The sequence below is a fragment of the Eucalyptus grandis genome, chromosome 5, assembly GCF_016545825.1.
Source record: "Eucalyptus grandis isolate ANBG69807.140 chromosome 5, ASM1654582v1, whole genome shotgun sequence".
Classification (NCBI taxonomy): domain Eukaryota; kingdom Viridiplantae; phylum Streptophyta; class Magnoliopsida; order Myrtales; family Myrtaceae; genus Eucalyptus; species Eucalyptus grandis.
Window position 1 is genome coordinate 6,779,597 of NC_052616.1, and position 18,985 is coordinate 6,798,581.

The following is an 18,985-nucleotide window of genomic DNA, read 5'->3' on the forward strand; positions in this document are numbered from 1 at the left end:
TTGTGTCCCGAATAATCTGTAGCTTGGTTAATCTTAAAATTAAAAAGGAAAATAAACATTCACTAGAGAGTTTACAGTACTGCGTTTCCATAAGTTTTGACGGTTCCGTTTGGTTTATGAATCGAACCAAACCAAAAAAAAAAAAAAAAAAATCTAAAACAGCCAAAAAAAGGAAAAGATTAATTTTTCATTATCCGAACTTTAAAACTTAACTGAACCGAATTGAAAATGCATGAATTTTCGGTTTGATTTTTCAGTTTCTATTATGATACCCCTACTAAATAGGTTGAATCGTGGAATCAAATGGGCAATTCACATACTTGACACTTGAATTTATCTTTCAGTGTTATCCTATGTCTTATCTTATCTATATAGATCAATGGTTTCACTAAATTTTCACGGAATTAATCAAGAATTTCGTTTGATCGGAAAAATTTGATCAAATTTGAAATATAGATATTGCCACGGAGTACCAAAATGGGTGGTTATGCTTGAGATATTAAGCAATCTCATCATGTGCAAAATTCAACTTGACCCTTTTGATCTACAATTTATAAATTTCAACTTGATCACCTAGTTAATAGTGTTTTGGATAAGATTAATTATGTACATCACGTGTAATTTACTTTTTCTAATTCTTTTATGACACGATTTGATATATCTAAGTAGACATGGTGATGCTAATATATTTTGATAAGTTTAAAGTCGATTTGGTATAATTATGGTTGAAATGTAGTTGTGCTTTGCTGTGATTTCATTATGAAGAGACATAACTTGTATGTTTGCTCTTTGGTATGCCTAGAAATGGGTTAGGAAACTTTTTAGCCGCAACTTTGAAGGTGCTTGCAAAGGACCTTATTGATGTGGCGGCACCTCTTTTCACAATAAAAGTTGCTGCGGGAAAGTTGTATCAAACAACTTGTTAGATCAATTACCTGTTAGAATGGCATTTTGAATATTTACTTATCTAAAACAGTTCTTATTTGCAAATTGAGGTGTGTTCTCATTTGCATATTTAGGCATATTTAAGGAGAAAATTGTTTAAAAAGTCCTAAACATATTGTATGGTAACCAATTTAGTTTTAAATCTTTTAGTTGTTCCCATATAGTTTTAGAGATCCTAGTTTTTTTTCTAACTTTTGGAAGAGTTTACAAGGGGCATTAGGTGCTCAACTCAACTTTAGTAGCCTTTCACCTACAGACGGATGGTTAGTCAAAGAAAACCATTTAGACATTAGAGGATATGCTACGGTCTTGTGTTATTGACTTTGGTGGTTCATGGGATAAACACAAAGTTTTCTTATAATAACTGATGGTTTATATGTAATGGGCTCAAGGCCCGTCCACCCAAGTTGGGCCCAAAAAGCCCGGCCCACGGGAATAGGGCCCGTGGATGGGGGAAGGTATAAAAGGGAGGAGAGAGAGAGATGACACCTGTTGGAAAAAGAAAATAAACGTACGTCTTTTTTTTTCTCATGCTCTCTCTCTCTCGCTTTCTCTCCCAAAAGGAAACAGTGAAGCACAAAAGGCGAAATTGCTTCATCGGATCGAACAGGGCCAAGTTTCTCTTCCTCTTACCAGCGTCGGTGTCTAATCTATGGCTTAAAAGGTACGCTCGAATCCGTGGTGTGCTTTAGGATTGGTGATACGTGTTGTTTTCCCGAGCTCGTCTTCCGCATTGATTTAGGGGTTCGATTTAGTGTCGAATCCGGTTTTTGGGGATCCGTTATTCCCAACATTGGTATCAGAGCCCTAGTTCATGTTTTCCCGACCTGTTTGACGTTTTTTGATTGATTTTTCGCAAAAGCAATTTGGCCGTACGGATCGGGGCGAGAAATCCCGACACCCGAGTGCTGTTCGGCCATTTTTTCGAGTTTTCGTAAGTCAAAATCGAATTCTAATGGCATAGGAAGAAATGTGATGTCGAGATGAGTCTGGCGATACGTCGAGCGCCGCCGGGAGGACGTCGCACGCGCCCACACGCGTGGCCGGAAGCCGCTGCGCGTGGGCGCGACGCGCCCGAAAGCGCTGGCTCACCCAGCGCATGCGACACACGCGCCGGTCGGCGAACAGGCACGTGCTCGCCGCCGGCCGGCGAACCGGCACGCGCCGGTCCGCGGATCGGACCGACGTGTGCGCCGACGCCGCATGGCGTCACCCAACGGCCGAACCGCTAGGGTGACATCATCGATGACGTCAGCACGATGACGTTTCGCCGGGCGGTCACCGGTCTGCGTGACGTCATCCCGCGCACGCGTGCGGCACGTGCCTTCGGTTCGCCCGAACCGGTCCGACGACCGACGACCGTTGACCGTTGACCACCGTTGACCGTTGACCGTTGACAAAAAAAAAAAGGGAAAAGAATGTGTTTCTTTTTCAATTAAGTCTATGTGGATTATAATGTGATCCCTTATTTGTTCTGCATTTGTTGCAGGAACAATGCCTCCTTTGAGATTGCGCACACCTATTCGTAGCGATTCGATGAACAAAAGGATAGGCTGTCTAAGTTGATAGCTGAGCTAACTAATCATCGATGGGAGAGTGGAGACTTAATTGATCATGTCCTTGAGGTCAATGGGAAGATTCAACAGGTCATATGGAATGGTCGTCTTATGCCACAGTTAGAGATGGTGCGATTTTTCATAAACACTCTTCCACCTGAATGGCAAGATGTGTTAAATCGCATATGGGATGTCAACGGAGCTGCTTCATATAAGAAAATTGTGATGGATTTTGTAAATAAATATTATTGCATTGTTATAAGGGAAAAGATCAAGAAATTGAACAAAAGATGATCTTTCCCAGTTCGTTTGCTGGCTTGGTGTTAGATGTATTGGCTGTTTTCTTAGTTAAGTGTGCTTTTTTGTGGACATCTTATGTAATGCTTACTACCTGATTGTTGTTGATGTAGCAACCTATATGTTAGTTGTATTATATGAAAGTATTATTATATTGTATGTCAATTATCTCGTTGCTTTCATTATTGCTGGTTGCTATGGGTAGTAGCTGTGGGTAGTTATAGAAGTGTTTGTAACTTCATAGAATTTATTTTGCATAAGACAATTATATTGATGATAGTTTTAAGTTAGGATTTTGGAGGATGATTGGAAACATAGTGACATTTTGATTCTGAAGCCTTACTTGAAATTATTCATTAATATGATGGGTCTATGCAAATAGGGATGCATAAATGATAGGCATTAATAATTTGTGCATATATGTCTAATGTGTTCAGATCAATGGCTTCAGCCACAAAGAGCATAGTTGCCGAGTTGAACAAAGGTGAAAAGCTCAATGGTGACAACTATGAGATATGGCACATGAAAATCCAATATGTGCTGGAAGAGCAAGAGGCACTTGAGGCTCTTAACCTGACCATGGTAGAACCTAAAGAAGGAAATACTGCACAGCATAAAAGAGATAAGGAAGCTTTTGCTGCATGGAAACGAAAGAACTCTCTTGCTCGCAGCAACGCAGCATGGAAAATGACGTCATGCGAGAGTTTAGGCATTTTGACAATGCCAAGGAAATGTGGGAGGCATTGGCAGCTAGATTTGGTCATACTTCGGTGACCAGACTAAGACAGCTCACTATTAGGTTTGACTCCTATAAGAAGCCTCATGGTTAGACCATGAAGCAACATCTTAGAAAGATGTCAAACATGATAAATGAGCTGAAAGATGCTGGCCATGTCCTCACGAGATGAACAAAGTAGTTGCAAGCGTGATTCGTTCCTTGCCTCGAGTTGGGAGCATATGAAGGTGCACCCGACTCATAATGAAAATATCAAAACCTTCGAGGATGCAATGCGTCATCTTGAGCTGGAAGAGGACCACCTCTTGGCGGCTAAGCCGGATGCTGAACTCTATCATGCTAGTTCTAGCTCAAATGGAGCTTCGAGCTCAAGCGCAAGCGCCCTAACCGGTTTGATAAAGGGAAAGGCAAGGAAGAAGGTCCTTTAGGAAGAAACCCAAGTTTAACCAACATGAAAGAGGAAAGCGTCCTCGCATGAAGAAGCTTGCAAGGGTGAAATGCTACAACTGTGACAAGAAGGGTCACTATGCTCGCGACTGTCGTGAGCCAAAGAAGGTATGCACCCCTTGTACTTTTCAGAACTTTGCTTATGTGTCGAGTTCTGTATTCTTAACTGAGTCTAATCCTTTGTGGATTGTGGATTCAGGAGCGACGGACCATGTAGCGAAGGATAGAGGATCCTTCGTGGAATTTCGACGAGTACCAACTAGAACTAAGTGGATTTATGTGGGAAACAACTCTAGAGCTGAAGTGAAAGGAATTGACACATGCCAACTGAATATGCGTGGTGGACGCACTTTGTTCCTTCATGATGTGTTGTATGCTCCGGAGATTCGTCGGAATTTAGTGTCTGTATTAGTGTTGGTTAAATTAGGTTTCAATATGAAATTCTATAGTAGAGGTGTGAATTTGTTTTTGGATACAAATTACTATGGTTATGGTTATTTTCTGGATGGTTTCATTGTATTAGATATTGATTATGTTAATGCAAATGTTTGTTATTCCCTTCTCACGTCTCCTAATACATATGATAATGATGTGAATGTGTGGCATGCTAGACTTGGTCACATTGGCCAACATCGTATGAATAGACTAGCCAAAGAGGGCTTGTTGGGCAACATTGAAAAGTCGATTTGCCCATATGTAAGCATTGCCTAGAAGGGAAAACAACAAGGAAACCATTTGGGAAAGGTAAAAGAGCTGAATTTCCTTTGCATTTAATCCATTCTGATGTCTGTGGTCCAATGAATGTGAGAGGAAGGCATGGGGCTGTTTATTTCATCACATTTATTGATGATTATACTCGATTCTGATATGTCTATTTGATTTCTCATAAATCTAAAGCAATAAGTTGTTTCAAAAGGTTTATGAACCTGGTAGAGAATCAATTAGACAAGAAAATAAAAGTATTGAGATCCCGATCGAGAATATTTATCCGATGAGTTCAGAAAATTATGTGATGAAAAAGGAATAGAAAGACAGTTGTCTATTCCATATACTCCTCAACAAAATGGTGTTGCGGAGAGAAGAAACAGAACCCTACTGGAAATGGTTAGGTCCATGATGGCGCATGCTAACTTACCTATTACCTTTTGGAGTGATGCGTTGTTAATCGCTGCCTATATACTTAACCGTGTGCCTTCCAAATCAGTTACTTCACTCCATATGAGTTATGGACAGGTAGAAAACCGGACTTAAGTTTTCTTAAGCCATGGGGTTGTGTCGCCTATACACATGAGTCCTCTCACAAATTTGGGAAATTGGGTCCTAGAAGAAAAAGAGTATTTTCATAAGGTACTCTGAACAATCGAAGGGATATGTGTTCATAGGTGAGCAGGAAAGTGGGAGTATAACTGAGTTTGAATCACGAGATGTCACATTCTTAGATGATGAATTTCCTAAGAAAGGCGAAATAGGGAAATATTGTTCCCTATTTGATAGGGGTGTGCAACGGGAACCACCCGAACCGGGAACCGGCCGGACCGGACCGAACCGGTTGGTTTTGGGCGGTTCCCACGGTCGGCGGTCCGGTCCCGGTTCCTAATCTTGGAACCGGTGGCGGTCGGTCCGATTCCCGATTTCAAGGTGGGAACGGACCGAACCGGACCGACCGGACCGAACCAAACTTTTTATATATAATTTATATACATAGAATTAATAAAACATATAAACATGATAACTTATTGCAACCAAAATTGCAATTTGAGGTAGCAACCTCTTATGTGGCCAAGAGACCATTAAAATCCTTTTTATTACTCTTTTATTTATAGAAAAATCTCCTTGATAGTTTCGACGTGGGATTAAGACTTCAAGAGATCCCGTGAATCACACAAGTGAAGTTTGAATATTTTGCACGTGGAACACGTGTGATTAGTTTTGTTGAATTGCCCGAGAATCAAATTGAATTGATCAGTCAAGAGCGCGGTCACTATTTAGTTCTTTAGTGCAAAAAAGTATAGTTGATTTTTTTGGACCGGACCGGACCGTAACCGATGGAACCGATGGTCCTGGGTCCGATGGAACCAAATGGTCCGGTCCACGGTTCGCAATTTTGGGAACCGGTGCTCCCGGTCCGGTTCTCGGTTCCAAGGTGGAACCGGACCAAACTGGGAACCGATCACCCCTACTATTTGAGACCTTGGATCAGGATAATGATGTTAGTGGAGTTCGTCCAAGTGGGAGTAATATGAGAAGTGATGAATTAAATTCAACTCATTCTCAATTGCAACCACATAATGAGACGACATCATCATTACCTAATCCAAGTGAGAGCATGATGGGGGATGATGTGCAAAGTGTACAATCTCCCATACGGCGAACAAGTCGTCAAAGTATTCCCCGTCGACGTTTTGACATTGAAGGAGAAACTTTTATGGTTGCTCCACAAGATGAGGATGAGCCAAGAAATATTAATGAGGCTCTGAATTGCGCTAGTAAAGAAAAATGGATTAATGCAATGGAAGAGGAAATTGAGTCAATGAAATCAAACCAAGTCTAGGAACTGGTTGATCTTCCAAAAGGACGCAGAGCTATTGGGAACAAGTGGGTTCTCAAAATAAAGCGAAAGGCTGATGGCTCGCCTTGTGGCGAAGGGATATAATCAATAGGAATGAATTGATTATGAAGATACATTTTCTCCTGTAGTGAGATTTCCCTCGATTCGCATTATTCGGCAATAGTGGTTAGTCTGGATCTTGAGTTACATCAAATGGATGTAAAGACTGCTTTCCTCAATGGAGAATTAGAGGAAGAAATATATATGGAACAACCTGCTGGTTTCATAGTGAAAGGCCAAGAAGAAAAAGTATGTCGACTTTTGAGGTCGATATATGGTCTTAAGCGATCATCAAGACAATGGTATATACGTTTTCATAATGCCATAATGGCATATGATTTTACGATGATTGATGAGGATCATTGTGTATATATCAAAAGATCCAAGGATCAATTTGTGATCATATCATTATATGTTGATGATATACTAATTGTCGGAAGCAATATGGAGTTTGTTAAGACTGTCAAGAGTTGGTTGTCTTCCAACTTTGAGATGAAGGACATTGGTGAGGCTGCATACATTCTTGGAGTTAAGATTTCAAGAGATCGTTCGAAGAGATCATTGTCTCTTTCACAAGAAACCTATATAAATAAGGTTCTTGAATGATTTCGTATGCAAGATTGTAAACCCATAGACATTCCTATTGCAAAAGGTGAAGGATTGAGCCATAGGCGTGTCCAAGGACTCCACAAGAGAAGGAACAAATGAAACATGTTCCTTATGCTAGTGTTGTTGGGAGCTTGATGTACGCTATGATGTGTACAAGACCCGACATATCTTTTGCAGTTGGAATGGTGAGTAGATACCAATCCAATCCAGGTCCAACACATTGGAAGGCCGTTAAGAGAGTACTGAGGTATCTGAAGGGAACTGCTGATTTCAAGTTGAATTACCAAGGAAATGATCTGCGACTTGAAGGCTATTCAGATGCTGATTGTGGAGGAGATTTAGATGAAAGAAAATCTACCTCAGGATTTGTTTTCTTACTGAGCAATGGCGCCATATCATGGAGTAGTAAGAAGCAAACGTGCATAGCCTTATCCACGATGGAAGCTGAGTTCGTGGCATTATCAGCAGCAGTACAAGAAGCAGTTTGGCTTAAGAGATTCTTGAATCATTTAGGTGTTATTGAGAAAGCTGTAAATCAATTATTGGTTAACTGTGATAGCCAAACAGCTATAGCATACACCAAAGATCCAAAGTATCATGGTAAGACCAAACATATAGATACAAAGTATAACTTTGTAAAAGATATGATTGCACGAAAGGATGTGAATTTACAGTACATATCTACGCATAGAATGATAGCAGATCCTATGACAAAGCCAATACCTAGAGATGTGTTTTGTGGTCATGTAAAATCTCTAGGATTGCGTAGAGACTGATGTATTGGATTGTAATTTCCCTGAGTTGTTCACATTTATGAACTAGTGTTGTTTCATTATTAATGCCTATAAATCTTTGTTTGATCTTTATGCATCTTAATACTCAGTGTATTATTTTAAGTTGAGGAAGTATGTTGGACAGATAAAAGATTAGCCCACTCACACGGGTAATCGCCTCTATTTACTGTGTGAAAAATAGAGATGTGACTGTTTTTAAGCTTATTATCTAGGTGATAATCGAGAGCTGAAACTTAAAATATGTATGTCGCCTTAACTGAGTGTTAAGATGAGGACATAATATTTACTATGTCCGAAAGTAAAATACCCCACATATTTTACTTTATCTGTCTAAGATGCTAGATGTGAGTTCTAATGAATTTCGTAAATGAGTAGATACGTGAACTCAAGTTAGACATTGGGTATGTCTGAACTATCATCTGTACGGTATTGAAAGATGTAGACATACGCTCCATGGGAAATGAGTTAATACCGTAATACATATTTCATACTACGTTGCATGAGCCGACTAATAAGAGTGGCAAAAAGTTTAATCTCAACTTTTTATGACGTGTGAGACTCTTGAGGAAAAGAGTTCCTCAATTTTAGTGCCCTCATGACTTTTACTTATTCTCAAGATTTCTATTTAGTGTTTGCTATCTTAGGATATTGCCAATGGTCATGAGTTGATTCGATCTAATGGGACATTTCTAGAAAAGCAAACTGAACTGAAATTGAGAGTTTGAAGGAAAGAGAAAGATCGATTTTGGGGAATCACATTGTAGTTTTGTATTCATTGGTTGACCAATTATAACTGTCTTTGTGATAATTATAATTGTGAATACAATATATATATATATATATATATATCATGTTTAAAAGAGATCAAGAGAGATATAAAATGTGATCGATCGATCTAGGGTACTGCATACTAAATCTACTCGGAGTGTGACACCCATTATGAGCTGCTATATATTTCTAACAGATGTATAGCAATGAGCTCTCAAAGTATGCTGGTCGCACGGATTATTCACCGGTATGAATGTTGAAGAGAGGTAAAGAGAATCCTGTTCGGCCCACCATGTGCGAGTGAGAGATGATAGTTTATATGTAATGGGCTCAAGGCCCGTCCGCCCAAGTTGGGCCCAAAAAGCCCGGCCCACGGGAATAGGGCCCGTGGATGGGGGAAGGTATAAAAGGGAGGAGAGAGAGAGATGACACCTGTTGGAAAAAGAAAATAAACGTACGTCTTTTTTTTTTCTCTCGCTTTCTCTCCCAAAAGGAAACAGTGAAGCGCAAAAGGCGAAATTGCTTCATCGGATCGAACATGGCCAAGTTTCTCTTCCTCTTACCGGCGTCGGTGTCTAATCTGTGGCTTAAAAGGTACGCTCGAATCCGTGGTGTGCTTTAGGATCAGTGATACGTGTTGTTTTCCCGGGCTCGTCTTCCGCATTGATTTAGGGGTTCGATTTAGTGTTGAATCCGGTTTTCGGGGATCCGTTATTCCCAATAATAACAACTATCATTCCAACATTAAGATGGCTCCTTTCCAAACTTTTTTTTTGTTGGTAAAAACTCCTTTCCAAACTTTGTATGGGCGTAAATGTAGGATTCCGGTTTGTTGTGACGATGTTGGTGAGAAAAGGTTAACTAACCTCGAGTACATATAGCAATCAGAAGAGAGAGTTAGGCTTATTCGAGAGCATTTGAAAATGGCACAAAACCGTTAGAAAAGTTATGTGGACCTCAAAAGACGCAAGGTAGAATTTAATGTAGGAGATCATGTATTCTTGAAGCTTTCTCCTATAAAAGGCGTCATGAGATTTGGCACGAGTGGTAAATTGAGTTCGAGATACGTGGGACCATTCTTGATATTAGAAAGGATTGGTGAAGTTGCTTGTAAACTAGCTTTACGACCGGCGTTATCTAGAGTACATAATTGTTGCATGTGTCCTTATTATGAAAATATGTGCCAAATCTTGATAACGTATTGGATTTCACACCGTTGAAGTTGAGAGAAAACTTAATGTATGAAGAGCAGCCCATTTGTATTGTCGATAAGAAAGATTGGGTGTTGTGATTACGCACCATCCCTTACATAAAGATTTAGTGGCAAAACCATACTGAGAGGGAGGCTACTTGGAGCTTGAGGAGGAGGCAAGGCATAAATACCCTTAATTGTTTTATAATTGAGGTACATGTAAATTTCAAGAACGAAATTTTTTAAAGAGGGGAGAAGGTAAAATATGGGCTTTAAAAAAACTAAAGTGGGGTTTGAAAAATCAACAAAAGAAACAAAGAGAGAGGACCGAGTGTCCACTCGAGAGAAAAGGTGGAAGAAAAAGGAGAGAGAGAGAGAGAGAGGGAAAGAGGAAAATAATAAAGAAAAGACAATAAAAGTGGACTTCATATTTATAAAAAGTAGAGAAAGAAGAGATTGGAGAAAGAAGAAAGGAGGAAGGAAATTTTTTTACGACACTCGTGATTCGGATGCTTCATCAAGCTGACTCAACTTCATTCTGTAGTGCCAGTAAGTGATCGAAGCCTCTAATTGTCTATTTGAACGAATCGATGTAATTAGGGTTTGAAATTCAGAATCTTTGGAGATTTGGGCGGCGAAGTCCGATCTTTGAGTTGTTAAGCTGCGCATTTTCGTGAAAATGATAGTTTAGGGTGTTGTGAAGTTATAGTATTTTATGGATCTTGATTGAGCTTACGGTTTACCTGGAATGGAATTTTCAAGTTATGGTGCCACAAAATTTAGCGCGTGGGCTGTGCCTAGCAGACATCAATAGATTTTTGCTAGAGGCGAGCTTTTTGTTGGCGCATAGGTGTTGTTTTATCGACAATAGGCCTACTATAGTCAAGTCATTATTAGAATATTATTTTACTTGGTCTGTTGATATTGTTTTTTGGTTAATTGTTAGGAATTTGAGTGTATCAACTCGAATAAGCGCCATAGTTGGTTTTTGGCTTTTTCAAGGTGAGTGACACTATTTCCTCTTTGTATTTTAAACTCATGTTTTGAAAAATATTATGGATTCTATATGCTATGAGTTGATAAATAGCATTGTTTGTTGTATAAACAAGGATTGAGCTATTCTTGCAATTTTGTTGTTCAAAAGAGGGAGTTATCCTTTGCATTTAGTTTGGATGATTGTTTGAAATTGGTTTTGAGACCCTTTATGAAAAAAAATCTTGAAACGTTTGTGGTTCTTAAAGAATGCTTTAAGATTTATATATCAAATACTTGAGTTGTGAGATGACTCTTATTCTAATATTGGATTACTGGATATTTGTGATTGATGGTTGATGCTCAATGTCTTTGTGAGTCCTAAGGGGTGTGTGGGTATGTGCATACTAGTTTAGGATATATTTGTGGGTCAAACCACCGGTTAATAGGTGGAGGCCTAACCATGGGGGGAATCTTGATCGTCCTATCATGAGCGTTACATGTGACCATGGATAGACATCTGAGCATGAGTTGGTCAATGCGATGGACCATTGACATTCGAGTTTGGTCGATAGAATGGACCATCAACGTGTGGTTTAATGAGATTAATCAATGGAATAAAGCATTGATATATGTTTTCATGAGATTGACCGATGAATTGGACCATTGGTGCCTTGGGTATTTGTGTTTTGAATATATATTATGTTAAAGTGAGTTACAACTGTATTTTAAATGTGCATAGAGATTTCTCGATCCGCTCAGAAGAAGTATGTTACTCACTGAGCCATGATAGCTTACTTCTCTCATCTACTTGTTTTTTAGGTTCTTTAGTCAGCCACAAGTAGGTATGAGTGTTCGTTTGGGGAGGACTTTTTGTGGTGGGGAATTTTTGGTATGACTATTATATAGTTGATAAATTTGTGAGTTAGTCTTTGGAGAAAGTGTATATCTATGTTTGGTGAATTATAGAAATACTATGATATTGTAATCAAATGCCATTTTTGTCAAATATATATAAGTAGATGTATTTATGTTGATTTCAAGTTGAATTTTAGTTATGTTGAAGTTGCGTCCTTTGGAGAATGGATGGCTATGTCATACCCTTGTTCTATACTAAGACTTACAAGTAGAAACAAAGAATTTCCCGGCAAAGTTGGGTGGGGGTGGGTTCGGTTCAGTTTTCAAAGTAAGATTACTTGGTTCAAGTCACACAACGGTCAAGAAGCTTGAAAGCATAAGTGTGACAGCCTGAATTTTTAGATTTTGTTTTCGATTAGATGAATCGGGCCTTTCATTGATGCGCCGATAGTGCTATTCTCTGAGCGGATTACTTACGAGATAATTGGACTATCTGGGGAGGCAATTAAGGAATTTAAATGTAATGGATTTGAAAATTCGATTAGGAATCGACTGCTCGACTGTGACGATCTGCAATGGTCATTACGGCACTGTCAGAAATTGATCAGAGACCAGAGATAGGTCGATTCGATTGAGATATGTGATTAGAGTGTGGGTGATTCCACCTGATTACAAAATACTCGTCAATGGGCACTAGACCGATTTTTCTATCGTTTTGATACTTGATGCCTATAATTGAAATCTCGAAATTTTTACAACAACCGAGAGTCGCCAATGTGTCGGAGATGTACAATGTGACTTGAGATAAATCGATCACAGGTTAATTGCACAAAAAATTCCTTAAAGTGACTCGGTAGCCTAGGTCGTGCTAAAATCGCATCGGAGTGAAATTAATTGAGAATTTGAACCCAATTTTAGAAATTGAAAGTTCTGTGGTGTCACGAGCTATTTTAGGAACGTTGAATCATCCTCCGAAAAATTTTCAAATATTCCAGAATTTTTACGGAAAATCGGTTCGGACGTTGCGGAAAATTAGCGGAAACTCAGATAGGCTAAATCGATGGAAATTGGGACTTCTAAATTGAGCTTGTGAGTGTCGAGGATTTATAGAAAATTGTTCGAGATTTTTCTTCATCTAAATCAAATCTCAATTTGGGAAATTGAATTTAATTGAGTGAAATTCGGTTTTGGACAAAGGGCTGGAAATTTTTGCATCAAAATTTGATTTAATGGAAAATCCAACATAAGAAAGAATTAGGGGGACAATTTAATTAAGTGGATGAAGCTTGGACATTTAGAACATTTTAATCATTTCCTTGACCAATTGGCATCATCCATTCCCCTTCTTCGTGCATCTTCATCGTCGACCCCCTCTGCTTTTGTCTTTCACTTTCATTTTCCTTCACATTTCTTTACTTCAGCTCTCAATTTCCCTTCATTTTTGCCGCCCCCATGCACTGTCTCTCTCTCTTACAATCTTCTCTACCAATTCCCCAAGCCCACGCCCACGCCCACTCTCTCTCTCTCTCTCTCTCTCTCTCTCTGTTTAATTTTTCTCTCACGGCTAGCATCTACTTTCATTCCCTTTTATTTTGTCGAACGAACCTGCAGCTCCATCACTTCATCATTTTCGTTTCTTCTCTGCTCTCACTGCCACATGTCCACAGATTACTTCTCCTCAGTCAAACCAACAAACCAAGATTGCTCCCTTCTGCTGATTGTTGACCAGCAATGTCCCAGTTTGGCCACGAATCCAATCGCCCTCCTGCCAGCAGCCGCGTGTCCCAACCTTCATCCATCTTCGTCTGCTTCTCCTCCGCCTCCGCCGATTTGCACGTGGACAGCGAAGTCAGCCTAGTCCATTCTCGTCCATTCAGCTGCGTGCAATTGAGCCCAGCGGCCCATCTCCAGCGAAGTCCAGCAATGCCAATCCACGCTCGAGCAGCCCAGCGTTTCCGTAGATTGCAGCCCATCTAGCTCAAGTTTTGGCCCAGCATCTCCATCAAGCTCAGCCCAGTTCAGTTGCAATTCGGCCCAAATATTTAGTAACTCAACCCAGTTTCTTGAAGCCAGTCCATTTTCAGTAGTTGAGCCCACAACCTTGAAGCCCAAGAAGCAGGCCCAAGCCCAGATCAAGTGCAGTCCAAGTCTATAACAAATCTCAAATTGGGTTGAGATTTGTTGGGTCAGTTCCAAGCCGGGCCCGAGTGCCCATTAACACTGCCAAAAAATTAGATTTTGGCTGTCGTCGCGTCGTCGTTGCGGTGAACCGATTTCCGCAATAAACCGATGAGTTTATACTCTAAACTCTTATTAGTAGGCTAATAACGTTTAAGGGGTGTTTAGATTGATTTAATTAAGAATTAGGTGGTTAGTTAGATTAAATTAGAAATTTAATTATTTAATTGAGCATGTTAGGTGGTTAGCATTGTTTAGTTAAGGCCTAAATAAATTGTATTATTTATCTAGAAGGGTTCTAGAATTTTCCGGGTTCGTATTGGTATTTAGTTTAGTAATTTTGGCCTAGGTTAGTATTTATGGTAATTAATTGTGATTATTTAATTAATTTTAATAATTATTAATTAATTAATATTTCTGAAATTATCTTTGGGAGAGTCGCTCGATAGAATTTCGAGCTGTAGTGATGTGTTTAGTTTCCGCAATTGAATGCTATATTGTTGAATTGAGTTATGATTGTGATATATTGGTATTTTAATTGGAAAAAATACCGGGTGTCTGGAGTTGACATCGGAAGTGGTCTTTAAGTACCAAATTAGCTTAGGTGAACAATATAGATCTATAACAGCTTCGGGAAGCATTAACACCATTATAGATCTCTAGTAGCTTCGGTGAGCACTTTAGATATCAGCTTTGGCGAGCATTATAATTATCCAATAGCTTCAATGAGCAAATGTTATTAATAGCTTCGGTGAGCAATAATTGATCTCACAGCTTCGATGAGCAAATTTTTGACATCAACTCTAGGGAGCATTGAAATATGAGTATATCTATTTCACCTTAGGCGAGTAATGTTCGAATCGACAGAATTTATGGATGAAATTAATGACATGGAGTCGAATGAATCGACTGATTGATGGTGGATTTGAATTGAATTGTTTAATAGAGTATTTGAATTATACTGATATGTAGGGTGGATCTGAGGCCAAGGTAAATCCTCTATGCTAAATGCGTGATTGTGTAGTTAGGACGCTTCTGGATGTATTTCCCTCCTAATCGGAGTTTAGAGCATGGACTTATTGAAACATTGTCCCACCGGTTATTGTATAACCATTTTCAGGGTCGTCGAGTGGAGGACCTAGAGCCGAGAGGAGGTGATCGGAAGTGTAGGTCAATTAGGACCACTTCCACTTCTTTTTGGAGGGCTAGTTTTTTGTAGTCTTTTGGCCACAGATTGTGTACATGACTCAATATGTTTATAAAGGTATGCTTGTTTGTGAATCTGTTGTCCTGCTTTTCTATCCGAGATGATTACTGTCAGGAGATATATTTTCGCTTCCGCATGTGCAATAAAAAGAAAGGGTCGGTGACTCGTCCTGGGAAGTCGCAAAATTTTATCCACTAGAGAGGGATGTGCACATGCTTGGAGGATCGGGGCGTGACAATAAGCCAAGGAGAGAAGCAATTCCAAACAGAAGTAAGCACAATCGGCACCATCCAGCACTTGTCAAGCTTCGGGGGTTCTGCTTTGAAGGCGACAAAAAGCTATTGGTCTCTGCCAAATGGTTCCTTAGACTATCATCTCTTTCGTAGAAAGGACTCGAAGACCTTGGATTGGAAAACTAGATACCAAATTGCTTTGGGAATGGCTCAGGGTCTGGCTTATCTCCATGAGAAGTGTAGAGATTGCATCATACATTGCGACATCAAGCCAGAGAACATCCTTCTAGATGCTGAATTCTGTCCAAAAAGTGGCAGAATTTGGCCTTGTAAGCTTGTTGGCCGAGATTTCAGTAGGGTGTTGACAACCATGAGAGGGACAAGAGGGTATCTTGCGCCAGAGTGGATCTCCGGAGTGGCCATAACAGCAAAAGCTGATGTTTATAGCTATGGAATGATACTCTTTGAGTTTGTTTTAGGAAGGAGGAACTCAGAGCTTTCGGAAGATGGGGCCATTAAGTTCTTCCCAACATGGGTTGCTAGTAAGATAGCCGAAGGAACAAAAGTGACCTGCTCGATCTTTTGGACCGAGACTTGGAGACAAGCGCTGATACTGAAAGAAAAATAAAAAATAAAAAAAAGCTAACTCGGTTACCAAATATGCAGAGTTGCTTGCGAAGGAGGTGGTGATCTTTTGTCCAAGATGAGGAAACTCACAGGCCATCGATGGGGCAGGTTGTTCAAATACTTGAGGGGTTGTTGGATGTGAACCTTCCCAGGATGCCGAGAGCCCTTCAATTGCTTCTTGATAATTAGGAGCATGTAGTTTTCTTCACTGAGTCGTCATCGTCCAACCAGAGTGCCCACACGAAAAGTAATACCTCAACTGCTTCCTTGCAGAAGCAAACTAGTTCATCTTCAACAAAGTCTGAGCGTTGAGGATGATAAGATAAATGCTTAGTAAAAGAAGTGCTTCAGTTAGTGTATATTCCCTTCTGCTTTTTTGTAGTCAAGAAAGAATCTCAGTATTCGCGGATTGGCTTTCTTGGGGCTTTTCCCCTAGCTTTTTTTGGGTTAAATATAGCTACAAGCAAGCTTCGAATAAGTGCCAGGCCAGACCAGTTGTAAAGACCCTTCATTCTATACAATGATCTGTTGTCTGCTTTTTTAGATCCCAGGTGACATTGGTAATTAGCATCGAAAACTGTCTTCTCCATTTTCTGATAATTTTGGCACTGGAATTGAGAGTATTGGTATCTCCTAACTTGGATTCCAGCTGGTGTCTCACATGGTTCTCGAATCTGCCCTCATTGCATGCAAAACAGGCTATGAGGCCTGGCGTTTCTCTTGCTACTTCGTTTATTTAATGAGTCACGGTATGAAAATCACCCTTAAAACTGTGACTTGCTAGGACCGGGATATATATGATGATGATTTCCAGCTAGCAGGTCCTTTTGTTGGAGCTGTAGGATGTTAATGCCCGGCCCCTTTTTGACATTGCATTTATCTCTTCTAAAGTCAATTTTTTGTGAATCGCCCCATCACTCTATGTTTCGATTAGTAGTAATGCTAGAGATTACTCAAACCTTTTAGGAAAACTGATTTTTAAAGTGATTTATGATACTTCTGTTGGGTGCTTCCATTAATTTGTTTATTGGTTACTCACTAATATTTGCTACATTGCTTTACAAATTTTGTAAAATCAAATTCAGTACCTCAACGTTACTTGTTAAAATTCTCCATTGTTTGTTCTGGTGGGACATTATTTGAGTTTCTCATTTCAATCATAATTATCCAAACGATATTTTCCATTGCCGCGGGACTATGGCCACTTTAATGAAAGGAGCCTGTTTTTGAAGACCTAGCTTTGATTTTCAGTTCATAATCTATTCATATCAAGGCTAATCCAGTTGGGCCTGTGCAGTACCATAATCCCCTCACTTTTCCAAGCTTCCCCTCATTTCTTTTTCCTTTTCACCATTACCACTTTTTTTTTCCTTTTCCCTATACACAAATGTGTAAATACTTTCGATAAATAATTTCGATCTGATGTATTGTTTCACTTTTCTTGCTGCAGTTGTTTTACTCTGATCGTTGATCCATCTCAGTTGCTAGAGGTGCTATTATACTGTCTTAACTTCCTTCAGCAATAAAAAACGGTATAATTTGCTTATATCTTTATTTAATTGTGCTTCTACAAGGTCAATGCTCTCTATGATCATTTATGTTAAAATTATATATCGAATTTGAGTTTGTGAAAGAAATCCGACCTGAGATGAATTGTAAGAAACTAGGTCAATTAAGGAAAATCCTAAAGCCGAATATTTGTGGACGCCGGTAATGGAAATCTAGATTTCATATTTGGCGTCAGAGTCAAAGTGCATATTTGGACCTTAAGTTCCCGACTTGATAAGTCCAACAGAAGACCATAACTTATAGATTACGAAAATTAATTTCTGCATGGGAGTCGGTCAACACGACAATTGAATAAGACAGTCCGGAGTTGGAAACCGACTTGATAAGTACAATAGAAGACTAGAACTTATAGATTACGAGAAAATTAATTTCCGCATGGGAGTCGGTCAACACGACAACCGAATAAGACAGTCCGGAGTTGGAAACCGACTTGATAAGTCCAACAGAAGACCAGAACTTATAGATTACGAAAATTAATTTCCGCATGGGAGTCGGTCAACACGACAACCGAATAAGACAGTCCGGAGTTGGACATGGTTTCCTTTTTCAATCGGTCAACTTGTTTATTACCTTGACAAAAAAAAAAAAAACTTGGCTATTACAAGTGGAATAATATCAAGAAAAATCTATAATTGACATACATATGACAATTTTACCAAGAATCTAATTTTTTTACCACAAAAAATCTATATTTGTACATCAATGATAAATTTACCAAAAACTGATTTTTTTACTATAAAAATCATAAATATTACACTTATAACAAACGGAGAGTAAAATCCTAAATTGATATACCCTCATCAAATTCAGCAATTTGATGATAACATTTGAAGGAAACTAACGGATGATACATTTGTCACAGGTATACTAGTTTGAAATTTAAATTAGTCTTGAGTAAATTTGTCACAAGTATTTCAGTTTAAAATTTATTATTAACCTTAGATATAAATATTGAGTTGTGGGTTACTCCGTTGGTTAGGAAGAAATATTGAAGCACAGTTTTCAGTGAGTGTCGTGGGAGTGAAATATTTGTGAGTGACGTCCCATTGGTATTGGGGGCTTGGCAGTGGGCTCTTTGAGGGATTACTTCAATAGTTTATATGTTGAACTCAATCAAATATTGTGGTAAAATTTACTTAATATCTTGATAAGATTCAAATATATATGTATATATATATATATATATTTTGGTAATCCAGGAACCCCGTCAGCCGTTCGTTACCTTACGGTGGTACACATAGCCGCCAAGAAACCCCTGAGTGATCAAGCGGAGGACCCACCACCCCGACATCACGCTTAAGACGCCGATGCTTCCACTGGGTTTCGACCCTTGCACCTTTCCCCCAAGGTTCAAGGTCTTATCCAACTTCGCCACCAAGGCCGGTGGTG

General features: G+C 39.4%; 1 protein-coding gene across 1 annotated transcript; it reads left to right on the forward strand.

The window, feature by feature from the left end:
* Positions 1 to 15,371: 15,371 nt before the first annotated feature.
* LOC120293567 (G-type lectin S-receptor-like serine/threonine-protein kinase At2g19130) lies at positions 15,372 to 16,028 on the forward strand. Its single transcript, XM_039313247.1, has one exon. It carries the CDS (start codon positions 15,372 to 15,374, stop codon positions 16,026 to 16,028), a length of 657 nt encoding a protein of 218 aa, XP_039169181.1.
* Positions 16,029 to 18,985: the final 2,957 nt, after the last annotated feature.